The sequence below is a fragment of the Saccostrea cucullata genome, unplaced genomic scaffold (assembly GCF_032062105.1).
Source record: "Saccostrea cucullata isolate Sc308-1 unplaced genomic scaffold, CSIRO_AGI_Scuc_v1 ctg45, whole genome shotgun sequence".
NCBI lineage: Eukaryota > Metazoa > Mollusca > Bivalvia > Ostreida > Ostreidae > Saccostrea > Saccostrea cuccullata.
In genome coordinates, this window is record NW_026939164.1 from 244,607 (window position 1) to 265,672 (window position 21,066).

Here is a 21,066-nt window from a genome sequence, read left to right on the forward strand (position 1 = left end):
AATCTTACAACATTTGATTTTTTTTAAAGTTATTTAAAAAAATCACCTATCTTTAGGTATACATGCATAATAGTTTTTCATAGTTAGTCTCCTTATAAAAATATTAAAATGAATTCAATTAAAAAAAATAATTTAATAACAACCAACTTTTCATTACAAATGTACATATTTGATTATACTTTAGCATGTCGATCGAAGCTTCAAGACCAAATGAATTGACGCTATAAAAACCTCGATCCAGGGATAATGATTCGAATAACTTTTCATATTTAAACCTAACACAAACAACTGGACAGTAATTAATAAATGTTACAAGGCAGATGCACATATTTAAGAAAATTTCACAATTATTGTTAAAACTTTTTTAGCCAAATAGTCATTATGATTAAAAAGCGCTAGATATTGAAGATCTTGACTAACTTCTAACAAATCATCATTGAAAAGAAACAGATATGGGAATTACACAAAATGTACAAGAAGTGAACAGTAGAAATCCTTAGGAAAATTAACCCATTTTAGGCTTCAAAACAAATGAATGAATTGGATCTCTGTGGAAGAGTTTTTTCGAGCGCTATTTTGATCCACCATTCATTTGATTTGTTTCTGTCAAAACAATGGTATTCTCTAGAATGAACGAGTCCTCTGTCACTGCTTCCATGCTGTCAAACTTACTTGTGCTAGCACTACCGGGTAATTTCGGACTTACACTGCGTTTTTTGATTCGATGATGCACAATAAAAATAAATCCCGCAGTGAAAGCAAGAATCAACACAGCACTGAGAATTTGTAGGAATATCAGGACTCCCTGATTAGCCTTCACTTCTGAAGAGTAGGCGGGGGTACTTTGCACAACGCCAACTTCTAACACAGCGATCTTAGTCCGACTGAGGTTTGACACCTCTGTGGCCTGAAATAAGGGATTTTTTTTTCAATTTTCGTTTCATATGCATTTGTAAAAAAAAAAAAAAAAAAAAAAAAAACAAGATCAGACATTTTTCTTGAAAGCATCAATTTCAAAATTAAAAAAAAAAGAAATAATCAAATATATGTGACGAGGGTACCTGGATAACCCCTTTTTTACCTGAATAATCATCATGAAGCTATGTGGGTCGTCCTCGGTTACTTCCCTTGTTTTGTTGACATGACCATATTGTGAGTTTATGGTGAAGTATTCTTCAAAACCAAATGGCTCACCTGTAAACGATCGTTTTCATGTAACAAAGTTGAATTATTGTTTTTCTTTTACTTTATTTCAAGAGGTAAAATATTTACAAACTTACCATAAAGAAAAGAGTATGTGACGTTATTTCCGGTTATATCTCCGTCAGCTGCCCCTATTCCACCAGGACTTGTTTCTAACTTCCCCTAGAGAATATATGAAGGAGCAATTTTTAACAATATTCTATATTTAATAGTAAAATAAAAAGAGAAAATAAATTCTTTCCTCTACTTCCTGTAAAAGCTCACAGTGTATCTGTAGCCAAAATTTTGTTAAGTGGTTAGTTCTGAGTTTTAAAAACAACCTATCAATACTAAATTCCGACTGTGTATTCTATGAACATGGTGGGGGGCTAGTGTGTACTGGATATGTTCACGGTTGAGGAACATATCTGAAGTAACTGAGAATGTACACTACACGTGACAGTTTGAAAAAGCTAGTAAGTTTTAGTCTTGGAGAACAGCCATAAATACATTTGTTTTGCTGCCTAGTTTTTCTATTTTTTGAGGGAGCTAGCAGTGAACGTAGTGTAAATTGGAAGAGTCCAGTATTGGAGATATTGGCTTTAATTTCTTGCTATATACATGTATACTCACAGTCAATAGAAACGCAACACCCTAATTTTAGGGTGAAAATTATATACGGGTTATAACTATGCACCAAAAAAGCTAGGACATCTTTTACTTTTCCAGATCAGTTATTTAACGGTTGAATGAATTTCTTTCCATTACCGGAAGTTGCTTTTTAGCCCTCTTAACAGAATTCAAAATTTTGCATTTTTAATAAAATTTTAACAATATTTTGGGTTTTCAAGGTTTTGAAGCTGTTAATCATAAGTATTGTACTAAAATCCCGGGGGAAAATCCTTCTTTCTTTACCGGATGTGATGCCTGTATTTCCTCAAAATGACTGACTTTCATTGCTAATGCTGGAAATTCTCAAAATAAAGAAAAAAAAGAGCTCCATATGCAAATGTACACTATATAACGACTCATCAGGCTCATGTATTTCAATAGCATAAATGGCAGTTTCTTGACCGGAAGTCCAAGAGTTGCTACACTACGCCAAATTAGAGAAAATTCGACCGCAGTATCTGAAAAACATGCATTTAAAAATGCCCAAGAATATTAATTTCGCTCAGATTAATACATTGATAAACCTAATTCATAGTAGAAATCGGGCTGCATTTGTTGTATATGGCGGACTAGCACGTTTTAATTAAATGGTCGGAAGGGGGGATTTTTTAAGAGTTACCGGGTATTTGTTTCTTTCTAAGGTCTAAAAATAACATTTAATGTTTAAATGAAGCATTAATTTTTTGTAGATTTACTTTTTACCTAAATATATTCATTTTTAATGTTATCATTAAACTTTAGAAGGTAACACATAACTCTTAAAACATCCCCCCTTCTTGCTATTAGTCATATTGAGGAAATATAGGCATCACATCCGGTAAAGAAAGAAGGATTTTTTCCCCGAGATTTGATTTTAGTACAATACTTATGATTAACAGCTTCAAAACCTTGAAAACCCAAAATATTGTTAAAATTTTATTAAAAATGCAAAATTTTGAATTCTGTTAAGAGGGCTAAAAAGCAACTTCTGGTAATGGAAAGAAATTCATTCAACCGTTAAATAACTGATTTGGCAAAGTAAAAGATGTCCTAGCATTTTTGGTACATAGTTATAACCCGTATATAATTTTCACCCTAAAATTAGGGTGTTGCGTTCCTATTGACTGTGAGTAAAAATTAGAACAGAACAAACAAGGACCTCCAGAAACATCAGCGGAGGGATCAGGGGGAATGGAGGAGAAAACAACACCTGTCAACCGGCCACATCCGTCGTGTGCTCCTTTTCATGATCAGGCAAACGGAAAATTCATTGTGTGAAATTCATGGCTTAAAGGTACTGGGACACAGATTTGAAGCTCATATTTTCTCTTTAATATTACGACTTATATATTTTAATGGCATTTCACACAAAAATAAATTAAAAATCTTATTTCATTTAAAAGTTATTAAAACTTCAAATTTTTTTGCGGGTTTGATTGACACATCCTTGCACTTTCATAAATTTTAACTTTATTCTTAATCCTTAGGAAAAGTGGCAACCTTATTGTGTATAAATGAAAAATATTAATACTATAATCTAGAAAATTTAAAGTAGACATGTTCGAAAGCAAAACAAACACACAATACATTGTCAGTCCGTGCAGTTGTAGAGAGCACTCTTTGACGATTGAACGCACCCGGTGAATCGTAAACATCAACAATAACAGAGCTTGTGCCCTGTTTACAAAAACTGTGTACATAACACGAGTGTGATCGATTTGCTAAACTCTGAACACAACACTTAACTCGGACTGACGATAATTGTGAAGGAGTTTTGCTTTCTAACATTTCTACTCTGAATAAAATTATTTTTCTGGATTAAAGTTTGAATATTTCTCATTAATACACAACAAGATTGCCACTTTTCCTAAGGATTAAGAATAAAGTTAAAATCTGTGAAAGTGCAAGGATGTGTCAATCAAACCCGCAAAAAAATTTGAAGTTTTAATAACTTTTAAATGAAATAAGATTTTTAATTTATTTTTGTTATATTATATATATTGTTATTTTGTAATATTATAGAGAAAATATTAGCTTCAAATCTGTGTCCAAGTACCTTTAAAAGTTTGTATGAAAAACATCAGTCGGCATTCGACTTACTGTCAGAATTTGCTGACAAGGTCATTGTATCGTCCATAAATCTTGCAAAACGTTGACTTTATACGAAACGTTTGATATCCTTGTTTCATTAACTTATTTTTAAACAGTTTGCCTCATTTTAGAAATTGTAGGTAGGTACGTAAAGTTTGTTCTAGGGTATCGAATTAATTGGAGACATAATCTCCACGTACAGATGAAAAGGGTATATATAATGCTACATATATATATAAGGAAAGGAGACTAAAGAAAAGTTGAAGTCATCATGTTTATCACAAAGTTTTAGTTGTTAGGCTACCATTGACGTCTATTTCAATTAAAATATCCGAATATGAAAACATATGTGTCAAACTCTGTGGCATCTTTAGTTTCAAGTTTACTGGGGTATATCAAAAGAAATATGAAATGTATGCAAACAGTTTATATGTATCAGTGAATACGAAATATATCTGCGTATTCTGACATTTTTGTTTGAGAGTTCTAAGATATTCCTTGCTAACAAATCACTGAGTAGAACTATAAATGCTGATTTCTTACGACATGTACGTACATGTATGTATGATGATTTTTGTTTAAGGAAGCTAGCGAAGTACAGATACTACTTTGAGGACTCGAATTGGTTGAGTTCAGTGTTGGAAAAACCAACCCCAAAACATTAATTTGTTGACTGCTTTACCGTGTAGAACATATCTGACATGCCTAGTTGTATGTTTAAGAAAACTTGCAAATGCTGGTGGCAGTATATCTTAAAAGTACACAGTTGAATGGTCAGTGTTTCAAATTACATTAACTTCTTACCGTATATTCTCTTACAGAGCTGGCTGTGTATCCAGACAAGGTACAGTTTGTAGATTCTGTATTAGAGAAGACAGGACCATTATCATCTTCATCAGTAACCGTAATGGTCATTACTTGCGTCTGCAAGGCAAGGTTAAAGAGGTATTAAGGATGAATAATTAGAAGACAATGAAATTTATAGATATTGTGTTTACCTTCCCATCTCATGTCCAATATCAGTTTTCTTTCATTGCAATTATTTACTTGTTTTCACTTTATCAAGAAAAATGTACAATTCCTCAAAAATGTTATAGAAAGGACGTCAAAACATTCTTACTAATGAAATTAAACCAATAATTTCATAAAGAAATCATATTTAAAAGGTATCCGTTTTGTAGGTCTTTTTTATTTAGGAATATCTGTAAACTTTATATTTGTATTATTAGGTAAAATTACAAAGTATCTTGTTATAGCAAAGAGAAAAATCACAAAAGCTTGCTGCATGCAGTGTTGACTTCTTTTAAAAATACTTACAAGATTTTCACAGCAAAATTTTATTTGGAAGTAAGTTAATGCAAATTTATCCTGAAAATAAAAATCAAAATGTATAAGTCTGGCGAAACTTGTCATTTTTTTTTGTAAAATAAAGATCGAAGAACGAATATTTAGCCTAAACTTATAGATGTTTAAATATATGCCATGTTAAACTTGACCTTCAAATTGATTTTCAGCAAGAATAACATACGTTCTCAAGGTAAATGTATTCAACATCAATGGATTTTTGTAGAATCAAAGACCACATGTTTTGGTCATGTTGAGCTTTTATGTAATCTGCAAGGAAGACTTTCAATTCTGGGGGGTAGATAATATTAAAATATATACTGTGGTTGAAGGCAGCTGTTAATGTCAAATTCACCAGATATGTATCTACAAAACAAAACAAATAAATAAACAAAAAGACAAAAAACAAAACAAATGAAATAGTAATTGGTAATCAGTAGTTCCTTAGTATATGATAAGTAGATATAAATATTCAATAGTTTATCAGTTTTATATTAAATTTTACTTGGTTTCTCAGATTCTGTAATGGTGATATTCTGTGGAAGATGGCTGAAGAATGAACTGCAGTCCCAAGGTTCAGCTGTGGATTGCGTGAGTACTATATAAATAAACAAACACAATTAACATTTGTTATAGATTCACTATAAAATTTACACTCTAAGATAAAGCTTTTGCATCAACGATAGATCTATTAATTAAATCGATAATAAAATAATGGACTCTTTGTTTTTTGTCATTTAAGATCACGGTGCTTGAATTAAGAATATTTGCATTTGAAATAAATATATTTCAAACACAAAACTAATTTCATTTTGTGAGTTAATCAGAATAAACAAAACATAAGAACATGTACCCAGCCATTGATAGATGATGAAACAAAATCCAAATGCGACTTGCTTCCACATACTAGTATTCACACGTTCTTTGATGCAAAACCTTTCTTTCTAAACATTTCTACCAATACATGACCACTGAAATCTTGTTTAAAGTATTGAAACATACTAAAGCTGGAGATAATACTGTTCTTTCTGAATGTCTTATCGTATTTATGATAAAATTCGCTGATACTGTACGGGCGCTAGAGTTTATGCCCATTCAAATAGTTTTTATCATATACAAGGAAAAAAGAACAGCATTTGAAAACAAAGTTACTTAATTCTACATCTCTTCATTGGAATAAATTATAACATTTCGTTAATTGTTGATATAATTAAAATTATTATATTATAAAAGTGCTGATAACAAGTTTATAATGAGATATAACTTTAATTTAGCACCTACTTAAAATGGAATTACATTTTTAAATAATATGTGGCTATAATAAATTGAAATTATCTTGTAATAACTTTTGATGCCATTGTTAAAATTAAATTATTTCAGTCCTGATTTCTGATTATACTTAATGACTAAGGCATGTCATGATGTGTCATAACTGCATTTCCTCATCCCAAAACATATTCTAACACTTTAAAATCAATAAATTCACTATTACTTACAGGAATTCCATAATATTTACATATCCTAGGATAACATGCTAAATTAAATGTTTAAAGTATTATGTATAAAGAATGTGCATGTACATGCAGCTGTTTCAAATTTTTATGTTACGAAGAGAATTTCATTTTTCTTGAATATCTTTTTCTTGCCCTTGGGTCCTCGTTATTCCTTAGAGCAGGTTCACATATAAGTGATGACAAGAATATCGAGATAGATGTTTTTAAATGACTACAAGACATATTTCATAAGAAAGTCATACAAAACATTTCTCTGAAATCTAACTCTATGTATTTCAACATTCCATTGGTCTTGATGATACTCGATGATTACTGTAAATTTCGGTAAATGTAGCAAACTAGTCAAATATAGTAAAAAAAGTCCATAAAACATACAAAATAGGAGCAGAGCAAACACGGACCTCACCTCCAAAACTTCGGAGTTGGGATCAGGTGATATGGAGGAGTGAACATCCCCTGCCAATTGGTCACACCTGCCGTGTGCTCGTTGTCATGATTGGGAAATAACGTGAAAATCCGTCGTAAATTCAGTGTATAAATAATGGACTAACAATGAGAATGAAAAGTGTTCTTGCATTTGACTCGATGATAAATTGTATTTGCTGACTAGGTCATTGTATCGACCATAGAACTTTCGAAATGATGACTTTAAACGAGACTGTTGATATTCTTGTTTCATCAACTTTTTGTCAGTAATTTACATCGTTTTAAAAAATTGTTCATACGTAGAACACGCTCTTGCGTATCGAATCAAGATATATAAACTCCGTATGCAGGTGATGAAAGTATACTGCTGCATAAGTAAGGGATGTTGACGATAAGAAAATAATTATAACAAACATAGAATTTACAAAATGCTGACTTTCAACGAGGTTGTTTGTCGTAATCTAAAACCTTGATTGTACACAGAGTAAGCTTTTATGTATAGACAAAGTGAGGGATATGAACACCATACTCGTGTGACAGCAGAATATTATAACATAAATAGGGAAAGTTGACAATTTAAAGCTGAAGTTTTCTCGTTTGCCATGCAATTTAGTTGTTATTTATTATCGTCTTAAGTCGGTGTTTATAAGGTATAACAGTCAATTATGAAATAGATATGTCAAACTTAGTAGTGTACTTGTTTGATGTCAAGTTCACAAGGATTATTTAGAATTTCATGGAAATGCACCAAACAAATTATTAAAGGAAAGGAGATCAGTCCTGTACTGAATCCAAACCCGTACATAGATAATCCATAGAGTCATCAATAAATCACAATGTAAATACAATACTCTAAATGGTTGTGGGATTCAGCCGGAACTGTAAAACAATAACTCTACTTGAAATTTACAACTTTTTAATGTCTTTTTTCAGGTAATGATAAAGCAATCTCTCTAAGCCCAATGAATTTATATCAAATTTATTTTGTTATTTAGTTGTTGTTAAAACTTTAAATCATTGCACATAGCTGTTAACACCAGAACCAATTTACAATGTTCTTATTGACACTGAACTTAATCAGTATTAAGCCTCTAACTTTAAAGAAAAATAATTTAGAAGTTTCTTATGTCTTACTTGGCATTAAGATAAACAGAAACCACATTTGATATCATCCAATCTATATTCCTGTAAAGTTTGAGTGAAGTCTTTGGTTATGAAACCCACTCCATGATGATGACACAGGAAATGGTAAAAATAATCAATGAATCTATCGCTCGTCCAGCACTCGGTGGGACCGAGGCTGAAGGACGTAAGATATTTATTATTAAAAAAGAATCAATTTCTTTGTTTAATCTCAGCCATTAAGCACACAAACGTTAAGTGGTCCAGCGAGCTTGAGGAATTGAGAACTGTGTGAACAATATGCCCATCTACAAGTTAATTTTGAAGCATATACAATTTGCCCATCGGTTTTACACAGTTAATTTGGTAATTCGTTATAACCGTATATTCATTAAACATATAAGAAACTATATTGATTTTATTTGTTCTTTCTTTTAAAGGGTTGTTGAAGAATAATTATACTTTTAAAGTTTAAACTATATAAATATGATAGGTTAATATACTTTTCCATGTAATGTAAACTTTCCAACTTAAGTGCAATAAATATGCACTATCATTATTTGTTGAGCATTTAAAAAAGCAATATATATAGCTGCTAGTGTTTAAAACATATATAAAATTCAAGTATTATATTTATATAAAACTCGGAGAAAGTGATGGGAAAGAGTTGATTTTGGACATGAAATCACGGATTGAACAAGAAAGTAGTTTCAGCTTCATAGATGTATCAAAGATTATAATTGATGCTTATCACATTTTTTGTAGTTTTACGATGAAGTCAGTTTAAAACTATGTGTGATGACGCCCTAAACAAGGTAATTTATACCTTCAAAATGAAATCTGAAAGCAAAGTTGATAGGAGCAATGAATAAACATAGAGAGAAAACATGCTGAAATGCGTGACGTACAAATGTGAAATCAATACAACATACTGTAAACAGATTACATACACAATTCATAATTAAACTATTGAAACATCACTTCATATATAAATTCTTTATGCAGAATTCAATTATATTAAGCCATTGTATGTACTTATTAAATGAGTATATTACATCATTTCTGACTGTATATTCTACTATGAACTGCATGCGTTTTGTCAATAATAATAATAATAAAACAACCCAAAACTGTATACCGTGGTATTCATTATGATTAAATGTAAACAGTCATGTACAGACCATAAAAATGATTACCAATTGCAACATATTAAAATATACTTTGCAATGTTGTAATATTGGATGTTGTCAATAATAATAATAATGTTAAAACAACAAATTACATGTACCATGCTAATCATTAGATTAAATGTAAAAAACGCATAAAAATAACCAATTCAATTTAACATATTAAAACTGGATTTACTTTGCATTTTAGATCGTCATTTAATTGAAAACTAAATGGAATAGTTTCAAATATGCAGTAATTACACCTTAGGTTTATAACTGAATTAAGATATGATTTTTGTAGCTAGGGATATAAGGACAAGTACCTCTTAAATTTTCACATTTTTTCATGTCGTACTTTAAAATAAACCATCTTGAAAAATATGCCAAATGCAATGTAAAAGTACGTGTATACCATACTAAATAAAAAAAATTATATGATACAGGTACCAGGTACCAGGCACTGATTTTAATTGCAATAAACATTGATAAGACCTACAACATTAACGTTAAGACATAAATACCAAAGACAGGTGTATCAATAAAAATTTTAAATAGAAAAAGACAACTTGACATGTCTGTGTTTACACAGATATGCACCTTCTGTGTTTTACAAATTACAGCAAAAATCCATTTTCGTGCAGCGTTTATAGCTCATTTATTGCCAGTTCTTAAGCATTCCATAACCTTACTTGTATTAACTGATATGGTCTCTCAGTCGAGTTTTGTTGTTATTTGATCAACAATGTCAACATAAAATGCTATCGGACCCCGAGTTTTATATCCCATGTTCAATTTATTACCATGATTGAATCAATCAAGTTTTAGGTTTCTAAATCTTACTTCTAATTTTTTTACTGCCAAAACTTTTGTCGATAATGTTATCTTTCCTTTTCAAAATTAATTAAAAAATAATGAGATCGCTATTGATCAAAGGATTCCATGAAAAAAAAGTTTATCGTAAATTGACTACGTTGTCATTTTTTTGTGATCGATTAGAATTTTAAAAAAGAAGTGGCATTTGAAATTAAATACACATTTCACAGGATGATACACTAATTAAAGATTAAAAAAATTAAATGTTTTTTAAACCATAAAATTAGACATCATTTTTTTTTGTAATTTTATTCAAAGTAGCATTGCATCATTATTTAACAAATAATAAAGTAAATCTAAATTGCAATAAAACTAAGGTGGGCATATCAAAATCGGAAAGTTAATCAATAACGTTCTATTTGAATAAATTCTACTATTGTATACAAACACTTTCTTGTATTTGAGATAATGTATACCTTACATTTCTATTGAAATCAAATGGGAGTCATTATGGGTTTTGAGAGGGCCTTATCTGCCTACACGTAGGTAACCCTTTCCTTATCAGCTGCTCCTACCCGAAGTGGCGGCTTATCAGGCTACCAGGTAAAGAACACTATCCAATATTCGCATTATAACGACTAACATGGATAAAATCCAAACCTAAACGGACACCTGTTACTAAGGACAACAATTTGTTGTGAAATTTTTTATATTTTATAAAAATTACATCTTTTATTACCTCTGAGATTATTTACCAGTGCTTCAAAAAAAAGGACAGAATGCCACTTGGAAAGCCATAAATCATTCAGCCATCTTGAATATCAGTAGATCAATGGATTACAGAAGTATGCATATTGGAAATAAATGGTAAGTTTACTTTTTTAAAAAAACATTTGACAATTTATAACCTTGAAGATATCTAATGTAATTAAAAAAAAATCTTATATAACCCCACACCCACTGCTAGAAACATGTCTGATCTAGTTCATTATGCCTCTTCATAGGGTATGATTTATATGTCATTCCCTCTTTATTTCAGACATCCTACGTACGGCCATTTAAAGCAACATTTATAAATAAAGATGAGCTTTTTATCCCCATTTCTCTTCACTTTTATTTTCACACCTGATATTCTAGCAAAGAAATAAAATTTGCAAGAGCATGCACACACATATTTACTATATCCTTTATCTTTGTTTAAGTGTGATGACTATTACTTATGATTAATGCTAAAATATGAAAGAGCAATTCTGTTCATCTTTCTGGCCATAATGGCAATGGGTAAAAACAGGAATCCTTGCGCAATAAGAATCCTGTTCTCATAAATGAAATTCATCTACATTTGAGTTACTCAATAATAAGGTTTCTCTTGCTTTTGTGATTATATTTGTATAAAATCATTTTCTAAATATTGCTAAATAAAATTACATGTAATTAACATATCTCTTTTCTTGTATAATTGAAATATATAGAGATAACGAACAATTTTCAAGCTCAAGAGTCAATTAAACAATACTAATTTTGTAGCAATACAATAACGGGCCTCTAAAATATCAGAGGTGGGACTAAGTGCCACGGAGGAGTAATCAGCACACCCACCTTAGCTTGTGCTCTTTGCATAATTGGGAAATAACGGAAAATAAGTGTGAAAACATTTGACTTAATTAAAGATAATTTGTATTTGCTGACAAGGTCATTGTGTCGATCTATGAAATGACAAAACAGTGACTTTAAACAACACTGATGATATTCTTGTTTCATCAACTTGTTTGTCAATAAATTTCATATCAAGGTTTTGAAGTTATGTTTTTTATTTTCTAGAAGGAACTCCAAATATCATGGCGTTTGGTTATTTTTACGTCATATTGGCAGTTTGGGTGCTATCTATAACACACACAGAAGGTAAAATTGTTCATAACTACATGCACAAGTAAAGCAGATTAGTGGATTTTCCATGTGGATAAATATGATAAATAAAACAGAAAATATTGCTTTTTATTAGTTAATGTGCCACGGAAATTATACACAAGAAGTGACACTTTTACATTTTAGCTAATTTGATAAAAAAAAAAAATCTTACTTAATATTCATTATTTGTTACTATTTTCTTGAATGTTTTGTTTCAGGAGTTTGTGACGTCCCAAATTTTATTGAAATAAAAGAAGATGCAACGGGTATGTTGTCATTATCTGCTAGTTTATTCCCAACTATTGACTTGAAATTAATAAGAAATACTTTTTATCAACAGGAAACATATTAAATAATTCAATAACAACTGCTGTACCGTTTACTTGGGACATTACCGAAGTGTCAGGTCGTCCTATAGGAAGCCTAAGCTTTGAAAACCAACAAAAAATTAAGGAATACTTTTCATCGGGCAGGAATAATGATTCAGTATGGATTAACGTTGTTAAGGCGATTGATAAAGAAAGTCTCCTTCTCGTGATTGAGGTAAGTTACATGCACACAGAAAGCAAGATAACAATCTGTCTTTTGTCTTACCCTATATCGTAAATATTCCTCCCTATGAAAACAAATGATATTTCCTTTTACAGATGATTGTGGGTAACATCCAATTACGAGTAACGTGTGCCAATATTATGACAGTATGTTGATGGTTATATATTTTATTGTTTTCATATTCAACTATTATTAAGAATATTTGCAGTTTTCAAAAAATCTTATATGATATATAAAAATTGATTTACAAATATAAAATGTTCTCACAGGATATGACAGTTGTAATTGCGTCAGTAAATGAATTTCCACCAGAGTTTGGATCAAATGTTTACTACATCAATGTCTCAGAGGTGAGTAATCATTTTATTATACACTTCAATTTGTAAAAACGAGAATATTTAAAGATATTATCTTATCCTTTACTTGCTTAAATTATTGGTAATTTTTCTTCAGAAAATCAGAGAAATAATATGCTTTTCCCTATTTCAATTTATTCAGTTCAATTTTTATGCAAGTTCGTCGTAGATTCAAGTTTATTCAAAACATACTCATGGGTCAGAAAAAGGGTGTTTTAAAAATAAAATTCATTATTCTATCTTAAGAATAATATTTGTTTACCTTCTCCCAACTCAGTGTAATAAAATTCGATTGTTAGGTAGGTGGGGTATTTTTCCTCGAAAATGTCAACATACTTATTGAAAGGATAAGAAAATCCAGGGAAAAAAATGGTTTCCTGGATTTGAAAAAGGGGTATTTTTAAACAGTCTTTAGGGGGAGGAAAATCAAACATTTTTTTTAAAAGATGGCCTGAGGGATCTCCATACTAGATGTATTGAAATAGTTTGTACAATATATAAAAAAGTGATGATTAAACCAAAAAAAAAGTTTTTATGTTCCTGTAAGCGAAGATTTGGAGGTATATAGTTTTTGTCATGTCCGTCCGTCTATCTGTATGTTTAATATATATTTGTCTGTTTATCCAAAAAAAAAAAAAAAACTAAAGCCTTGCCTTAACTTTTGAGTGGTTGGGACTGTGGCTGACATATTTTACAGGTGTATTCCTTGTCACCTTTCTTTCGTAACACTAAATTTGACTTCGCCACCTTGACCTTGGAGTTTGACCTTCTTTAACCAAAAAATTCCAAACTTTAATCATCGCCAAAACTTTTGAATAGTTTTAACGTCACACGCTTATTTACTGTGACAAGACTTTTCATTGGGTGTAATATATTTGGCCTTTTGACATTGACCTTAGAGTTTGGCCCACTTAAAAAAACCCTTAAACCTTGACCATAACTTTTTTTAACCGTTAGTAATTGGGTACTATAATATTTCACAGTTGTTTTCCTTGCGACAAAACCTACCTTTGAATAGCAACAGTTTTTACCTCTTGACGTTAGAGTTTGACCCATTTAAACAACTTTATCCTTGACCATAACTTTTTAACTGCTAGTACTAGGGTTTTCATATTTCACAGGTATATTTCTTGTTAAAGACCCTTTGGGTATCAACAATTTTGACCTTTTGATCTTGACCTTGGAGTTTAACTTACATTAAAGAAATTTCAACGCTTGCCATGAGTGTTAAACGGGGCATTAATGTTTCACAAAAATATCTTGTTTTTATGATGTAAGAGGTGAAAATAGCGATCAGCCACCGATCTCATAAAATCTATAAATAATACAATTATGTGAAGAGAGCAGAAACACTTTATTCATATTGTCCTTAAATTCATTTTATCCTTAAAATGACTGAATAATCCATTAATCTGATCAGTCAAACTGTGGAAAAAATCATTTTATATTAATCTATCACAAGCCTAGTTTGACTTTTTTGTTTATCAGACATTGTATTTTAATGTTTTCATGAAAGAAAAACATTCATTTTTCTGTTGTAACTTTTTTTGTCTAAGACAAATAATGTCTTATAATGGAAATGAATGAAAATGAACAAAATATAATATTCAGAACGTGTATTTTCCGTAAGTATTTTCGAGAGAAAAAAATTGCATCTTAGATCAAAAAGTTTTTTTTATTCAATTATTCAATTTTTATCAAACATCCATTCAAATTATCATCCATTAGTTTACTCAACTGCACATTCTAGTATAAAATGTTTGTTGTTTAACGCCCCTCTCGAGAATTCGTCAATCATATGGATATTCCACCACTAGCCGGTGGAGAAATGCAAATGTTGTCCTTTACTCTGCACTCAGGCTCATTAAATGAAATGCGTTTCAATTAAATATATGGAGATAACAAACAGCATTCAAACTGAAAAAATCCATTAAACAATACTAAATAGTAGCAGAGCAAACACGGATCTCAGAAACATCAGAGGTTGGTCAGGTGCCATGGACTTAATTTCATGAATTTCAATAAAGTACAAATGCTGTAACACTTTTTCCCAATCATTTTACAAAAAAACCCCAGTAAACAAAAGTCTTTCTGCTTAATTTGACACATGTTAAAACTGTAGAGCATCCTCCCAAGAACAACAGTATATACTATCAATGACGTCACTGACCGGGATGTAGATGAACCCAGTGATCGAAGATATACAGTTTCTAGAGATCTTCCAGAGGTATGTCAATTTCTCAAACAGTCTGCTGCTTTGGACAACTAGTCTTTTTTAAAGGTAGCATTGGAGCGCTCTTTCTGTGGCAAACGTACCATATTTGTATGCATTAGATACGATGCAATTGTGAATCTACCTCAGTAAATATTACTTTACACAAATGAATTTTGTATATGTGTTGATATTCCTTCACGTTTGTTTAAAGTTTGATGGAACCCCGTATTTCGGAATGAAAACAGGCAGTAGCCCAAATATTGTCCTTCTACAATCTATTGACTTTGATGCAATTGTTAGTGCCGGGAAGGTCCCGTCATATCTTATCCAAGTGACTGTTGCGGTAACTTTCTTCATTTATTAATGGCTAAAATATAATTTTCTAATACATGTTTTTTCCCTACATTTCAGTTTTCTTTTAACATACTGTAATTTGATGCGCTGAATTAATTGACTGCATTAAATATAAATATTTGGTGTATTTTAATAGTTCGAATAATGACAGGTTTATATGGCATTTTGTATTATGATGATATTTTTCTTTTGTTTAAGGACAATGGTGGAAAGACAGGCAGTGCCCGTTTTAACTTTACAATCATCAATGAAGATGACCAGCCTCCTGCTTTCTTCCCGAGCTGTGGTATCAGCTGTACGCCAAGTTATACTGCCATTGTCTCTTTCGGACATAGTGTGAGTAACGTTTTATGTTATTTAACAAATTAGCACCTATTGTTTAACAACAAAATTAAAACTAATTAAAAAAATTAGACTATATTTTGAAACCAGGGACCACTGACCAATGTAACACCTGCAGCAGTACAGGCAGCTGACCTGGATAGGCAGCATGCCGTGAGATATAGTCTTCTTCAAGGTAATATTACACATTTTAAAAAAAATATTTAGTTGGTTCTATAATCACAACATACTTTAAAATGTTTATATATCTAAAGGTATATAAGTGCTCTACGTTTTTATAAACGCTAACATTAATTTTCAGACTCCGAGGGGTATCACAGAGGCTTCAGAATAGACGCAAACACTGGTGTCTTGACTGCAGTCTCGGCTGTTACACGGACATCCGTTTTACAGATCAAAGTATTTTCATTTGCGCTTTGAAATAATGAATAAAAATTTTTTTAATGTGTTTGTTTAAATGATTATTGTTTTCAGACGTGCTTAAAATATTTGAAGAATATTCAAGTAATAAAATTTAATTTTTTTTTACAATATTTTAAAACGAACAAGATTCTAAAGTTTGGAAGTTTATAAAAATTATGGAACAAAATTATTTCATATTTTAGGCAACAGAAAATTCTGCCTTGCAAAGGTCAGCATTAACAACGATGCTTGTCAAGATATCAACTAATACGACGGGGGTAGAGCCACCGAGAGTAGGACAATCGGTCTCAAAGGAAGAAGATGATAATATGATGATAATAGTCATCGTCGTCGCAATCATCTCTCTCATTGTCATCGTTGCTCTGATTATAGCACTCGTTGTATATTGCAAAAGACAGAGAAAAAAGACAGTGAAACCCGGAGATGTCTGCTCTACTCCTTCGGGTTCTCAGGACGCCCTAAATGCCGATAAAGAACTAAGCAGCAGTAAACAAGAACTCTTACAGTCGTACGGCATGTTTATGACGTCACAGGATGGGAAGAATAATCAACTTCCGCCTATCAGTAAGGTAGACATGATGATAGGAACCGATGAATTCAAGAAAAGGTCAAGAAGACGAAAGAAGAAAGAATTGGAGGTGTTTGATGGGACGAGGGAATATGATATGGAGGCAGACGTCAACTTCTTCAAGCAAGGATCGAAGTCTAAAATCAAACGATCGACACGTAGTATCAAAGAACAAAAACTGGATCCGAAATATTGGATTACAGTACAAAATGGCTACTTGGAATAGGGATTTTTTTTTCCTGTATTTTTATTTGGTAGATATTAGATATAAGTGCCATAAGTTGACTGTGATAAACTGTGTGACTATAGTTTTGATTTTGTGTGAAAAAGAGCTTAATTGTACACATTATATATTTATGTTTATACAGTGACAGTTTTTTTTAACTTATTCCAGTAAAAAAGCTATAAGTAACTTCTAAATGTCGTCCATCAAATAATGTATTATATGTACGTCTTCTCTAACTCGATAAATTTTGTAGAAGAAATCCATCAAAAAGTTAATGAAAGAGGTTTTCTTATAATTATCTTTTTGATGGAAGTTTTTTTTTCCTTGTTAATAGCAATGCACACTCTAAAACAATGAAATATGGAGATAACAAACAGTGAATGTGGTTATATCAAAGAGGTAATTTTTCTTCTCATTTATATTGATAGTTTTAAAATATAATCTGCTTTTAAATTGATGAGCCCGGCTCTCTTTTTACTTTGATTCTCTCTCTAAAATCTTTTTCTCATGTTTCCTTTTGTAATTTAATAATGTCAAAATACTTGTGTTATATAATAAGGTCAAATTTCTTAACCTATTTGGAATTTTTTTTTAAAGTAAACACAGCACACAATTAAAGGACTAATTAGAATATGTATTTTTCCATTCATGTCATTAAAAGTATGTGTAGGAATTCTACCTTAATCGTATGAGTTGAATAAAATATATTGATACAATTTCGAGAAACGGATGTTGAATCATGAAGTTCATTGTCAGGAATTGCATCTACACCTATGTAAACTTCGATATTGTTGTTATTTTTTCCGAATTTACTCATAACATCAGAAAACAAAACATAAACATAGTTTGCTTGATATTAAATATTAAACCTAAAACGATTTAATGAATTTGAAATCACCGCTGACTCGCATGTTGATTTATGACATTTTTCAGACTTATTGTCAGGCCATTCATTACACACTAAATTGTTGAGGATTTTTCTGTTATTTCCCATTCTTGCTTTACAAGGAGCACACCGCGGATGTGACCTGTCGGCAGGGGATGCTCACTTCTCCATGATACCTGATCCCACCCCTGATGTTTTGGATGTCTATGTTTGCTCTGCTCCTGTTTGTTTTGTGTAATGAACTTTTAAGCTTTAATGCTGTTGGTTCTCTTCATATATTGCACCATCATGTTTCTTGGATACTAACGGTACATCAATACCACAGCCATTGACGTCCGAATCGATTTCTTTAATAAATGTTTGCATTGCACTGCTTCTTTTTTTATGAACGGCAAACATTACAAAAGATAATTAAATTTTAATAGTGTACAATATAATGATCCTTTTAGATGTTTAAGCGAAATATATTTGTCTGGTAATCAATATAAATCAAGTACTTTTTCAGCCTCTTTGTTTTTAGGTCCGTCAGTATGCTTAACTGTGACGTCAGGAAATATAACTGAAAAGTATCATGAATGAAGAATGACAGTATCTGAAAAATTCTTTGTATTTATTCGAGAATGTTTTAAAAGGTATTGTAGGAAATCATTTAATAAATTACCGTATCTAATAGTAGGCTAATCTGTCATCTCATATATTCTACCTCTTATTTGTGATAGCAATAACAACAGAAATATTGCAAGCATAGAAAAGTGCACATTGAGGGTGGAGGTAAAATAAGGGCCACTGATACCAACAAAGTCCAAGCTTTTCGGCTTTATTACACTATAATAAACAATTCGTATATAGTAGTATTTTGTAAAAGGTTTGATAGATATGTTTTGGGCTGATTGTTTTAGCCCTTTTCATTTATTTAAAACTTTCTAAATTTTTTTTTTATAAAATCCCTCAAGATTTGACGTTATAATTTGTAGATTTTTGGTTTTACTTTTTAAAATACTTTAAAAGTTAAAAAACTACCTAATGTTATATTTTAAAAAATTAAGATTTGATGCTATAATTTTGTGAAGCATTTTGAATAAGATTTCTAGTATATTGAATGTTTTTCAATGCTCAAGAATAAAACTAATATTTTTGGAGAGTTTTCAGTAACAATGAAAACAAGAGATACTGTGAGCGCTGAACTCACTAAAATCCTCCTATTCCCATATTAATATACAATGTAATGGTAAATTCCATTTCTTGCTATTGAGAAGTTCAAATGAGGTGCACAAAAGCACATTGGAACAAACTTTCTGTGAATTAAAGTTTTATTCAGTGGTAAAGGAGTAGTTGTGGATAAGAGATTGGTACCTCAATAAAATTGAAAAGATTTTGGAGAGTCTACGTATTGGTGTAGAAAATTATTATATTTCCAATGAAAAGGTCATTTTGAAGGTGCACGATGGCAGTATGTAACAAAGATTCTTTGATAGTCTTATCAAATTCAGTGGTATAAGAATAGTTGAGGCTTAGACACTGGCATCCCAAAACGAACCGGTCACACATGCAGACTATAACGTATACAGTAAAAATCAGAGGCCCTTTAATATGTCGGATATTTTTTATATATTCCATTGTAAATTCCAAGAGATTTAAATTTTTTAACAATTAGTATTCTTATTAGACGTGACGTAAAAATACCAAACATGATATAATGTTATCTAAATAAACTATTTGATAATATTTCTATGTGTCTTAAATGAATTCCGTTTTAATAAGATTTTAATAAACAGGTCAAGAAAACATCACGTTTAACAATTTTATGAAGATTCTTTACACTTGTTAAAGTTTTAATTCTAAACAAAAAAATAATTCAAATAATATAATGTCTGTGCAGTAAAATATTTTACCTTAAAACTTTTATACTTACCAAATTGCCATAGAATCATTACTAATCCACAATTTGAATAATATTTCATGTTTCATTTTTGATGACATGAGTGCACAGGGATAGAGAGAGCATCTGCAGTGGACGATGAGAATTCCTATTCACGCAAAAACTCAGAGGAGATGTGTACATTTCATCAAAAGCAGTGTAAACCGTGTTGTTAATAAATTACCTCTCTGTTAAAATATATCATATTGATTACGGTCTTTCTGTTCATTATAAAGTCTGAAGCCAAACAAAGGTTTAAAAAGTGTACCACAGGTTCACATCGAACGTCGATATATGGCTTCAAAAATAGTTTTCCATTTGAATAGATAGTCGCTATAAATCATTCATTTTTCAATCTCAGATTTCTGTAACAACAGTATTTTGAATTTTACAGAGGGTTTCCCCCACGTTAAGCTGTCATTTCACCATTTTCTTCAACATGAATTAACTGAAGAACCTTCATCGATTGTCCTCTCAATGAAAAAGACAAAACAATAATTTGTAAAGCTGTTTCTCGGTGGCTGTCTGTGAGCTATTTAAAAGAGGAAATGGAGACTGGCAGAATCTTTTTTTTTATATCTTCATTATGGCATCATTTTATTGCGTTGGGAGCTTCAGGAATAAAGCAATGATTGAAATGCACTCTGTCAAGTTATCGATTAGGGTCGCTGAATGGACTGCTGATGTAGATCACTGTGACAGGGGGATATGTTTGGTCTCCAAAACAGATTGACACATTACACAAGTCCTCTGTGACTGAGCCGACCACTATATTTCTTCTCCCGAAGGATTGCGCTAGTACTGTATATGAATCATCATAAGTAGTCCATGGGTGGTAAATTGCTCGATTTTGATTAAACAACAGTTTTTAATGATAAAAATTGATTTTTTCATTAACTTCTTTATAGCCCACCTATTAATTGACTAGGTAAGTCATTAAACACTTATCGCGCATAAAAGACTTTATGATCGTGACAGTTTCCCATTTCTTTGCAGGAGAAGAAAA

The 21,066-nt window shown here is 31.1% G+C and overlaps 2 protein-coding genes across 3 annotated transcripts; one reads left to right on the forward strand and one right to left on the reverse strand.

Moving 5' to 3' along the window:
* Nucleotides 1-23: 23 nt before the first annotated feature.
* Nucleotides 24-20,599, reverse strand: LOC134252400 (uncharacterized). Of its 2 annotated transcripts, none has more exons than XM_062734872.1 (8): nt 20,055-20,599; nt 5,774-5,866; nt 5,453-5,634; nt 5,242-5,292; nt 4,729-4,848; nt 1,281-1,365; nt 1,082-1,194; nt 24-907 (listed from the first exon to the last, which is right to left on the reverse strand). In XM_062734872.1, exons 1-8 carry the CDS (start codon nt 20,101-20,103, stop codon nt 572-574), a joined length of 1,029 nt encoding a protein of 342 aa, XP_062590856.1. In that variant the 5' UTR covers nt 20,104-20,599; the 3' UTR covers nt 24-571. The 2 variants fall into 2 exon arrangements, with proteins under 2 accessions (XP_062590856.1, XP_062590855.1); XM_062734871.1 differs by lacking the exon at nt 20,055-20,599 and adding an exon at nt 6,122-6,370.
* LOC134252403 (uncharacterized) lies at nt 10,702-17,661 on the forward strand. Its single transcript, XM_062734874.1, has 13 exons — nt 10,702-10,915; nt 11,071-11,179; nt 12,134-12,214; nt 12,439-12,486; nt 12,561-12,763; nt 12,868-12,918; nt 13,042-13,122; nt 15,251-15,355; nt 15,555-15,686; nt 15,896-16,033; nt 16,130-16,214; nt 16,341-16,438; nt 16,645-17,661. The coding sequence occupies exons 3-13, from the start codon at nt 12,151-12,153 to the stop codon at nt 17,254-17,256; spliced, it is 1,617 nt and encodes a 538-aa protein (XP_062590858.1). The 5' UTR covers nt 10,702-10,915; nt 11,071-11,179; nt 12,134-12,150; the 3' UTR covers nt 17,257-17,661.
* Nucleotides 20,600-21,066: the final 467 nt, after the last annotated feature.

Coding starts and splice junctions, on each gene's coding strand:
- LOC134252403 (XM_062734874.1), top strand. CDS start 12,151: ATGGCGTTTGGTTATTTTTACGTCATATTGGCAGTTTGGGTGCTATCT. Junction 15,687..15,895: donor TTATCCAAGTGACTGTTGCG/GTAACTTTCTTC, acceptor CTTTTGTTTAAG/GACAATGGTGGAAAGACAGG. Junction 16,034..16,129: donor TTGTCTCTTTCGGACATAGT/GTGAGTAACGTT, acceptor TTTTGAAACCAG/GGACCACTGACCAATGTAAC.
- LOC134252400 (XM_062734871.1), bottom strand. CDS start 6,173: ATGTGGAAGCAAGTCGCATTTGGATTTTGTTTCATCATCTATCAATGG. Junction 5,867..6,121: donor CATCATCTATCAATGGCTGG/GTACATGTTCTT, acceptor TTATTTATATAG/TACTCACGCAATCCACAGCT. Junction 4,849..5,241: donor AATTTTGCTGTGAAAATCTT/GTAAGTATTTTT, acceptor CTTGCCTTGCAG/ACGCAAGTAATGACCATTAC.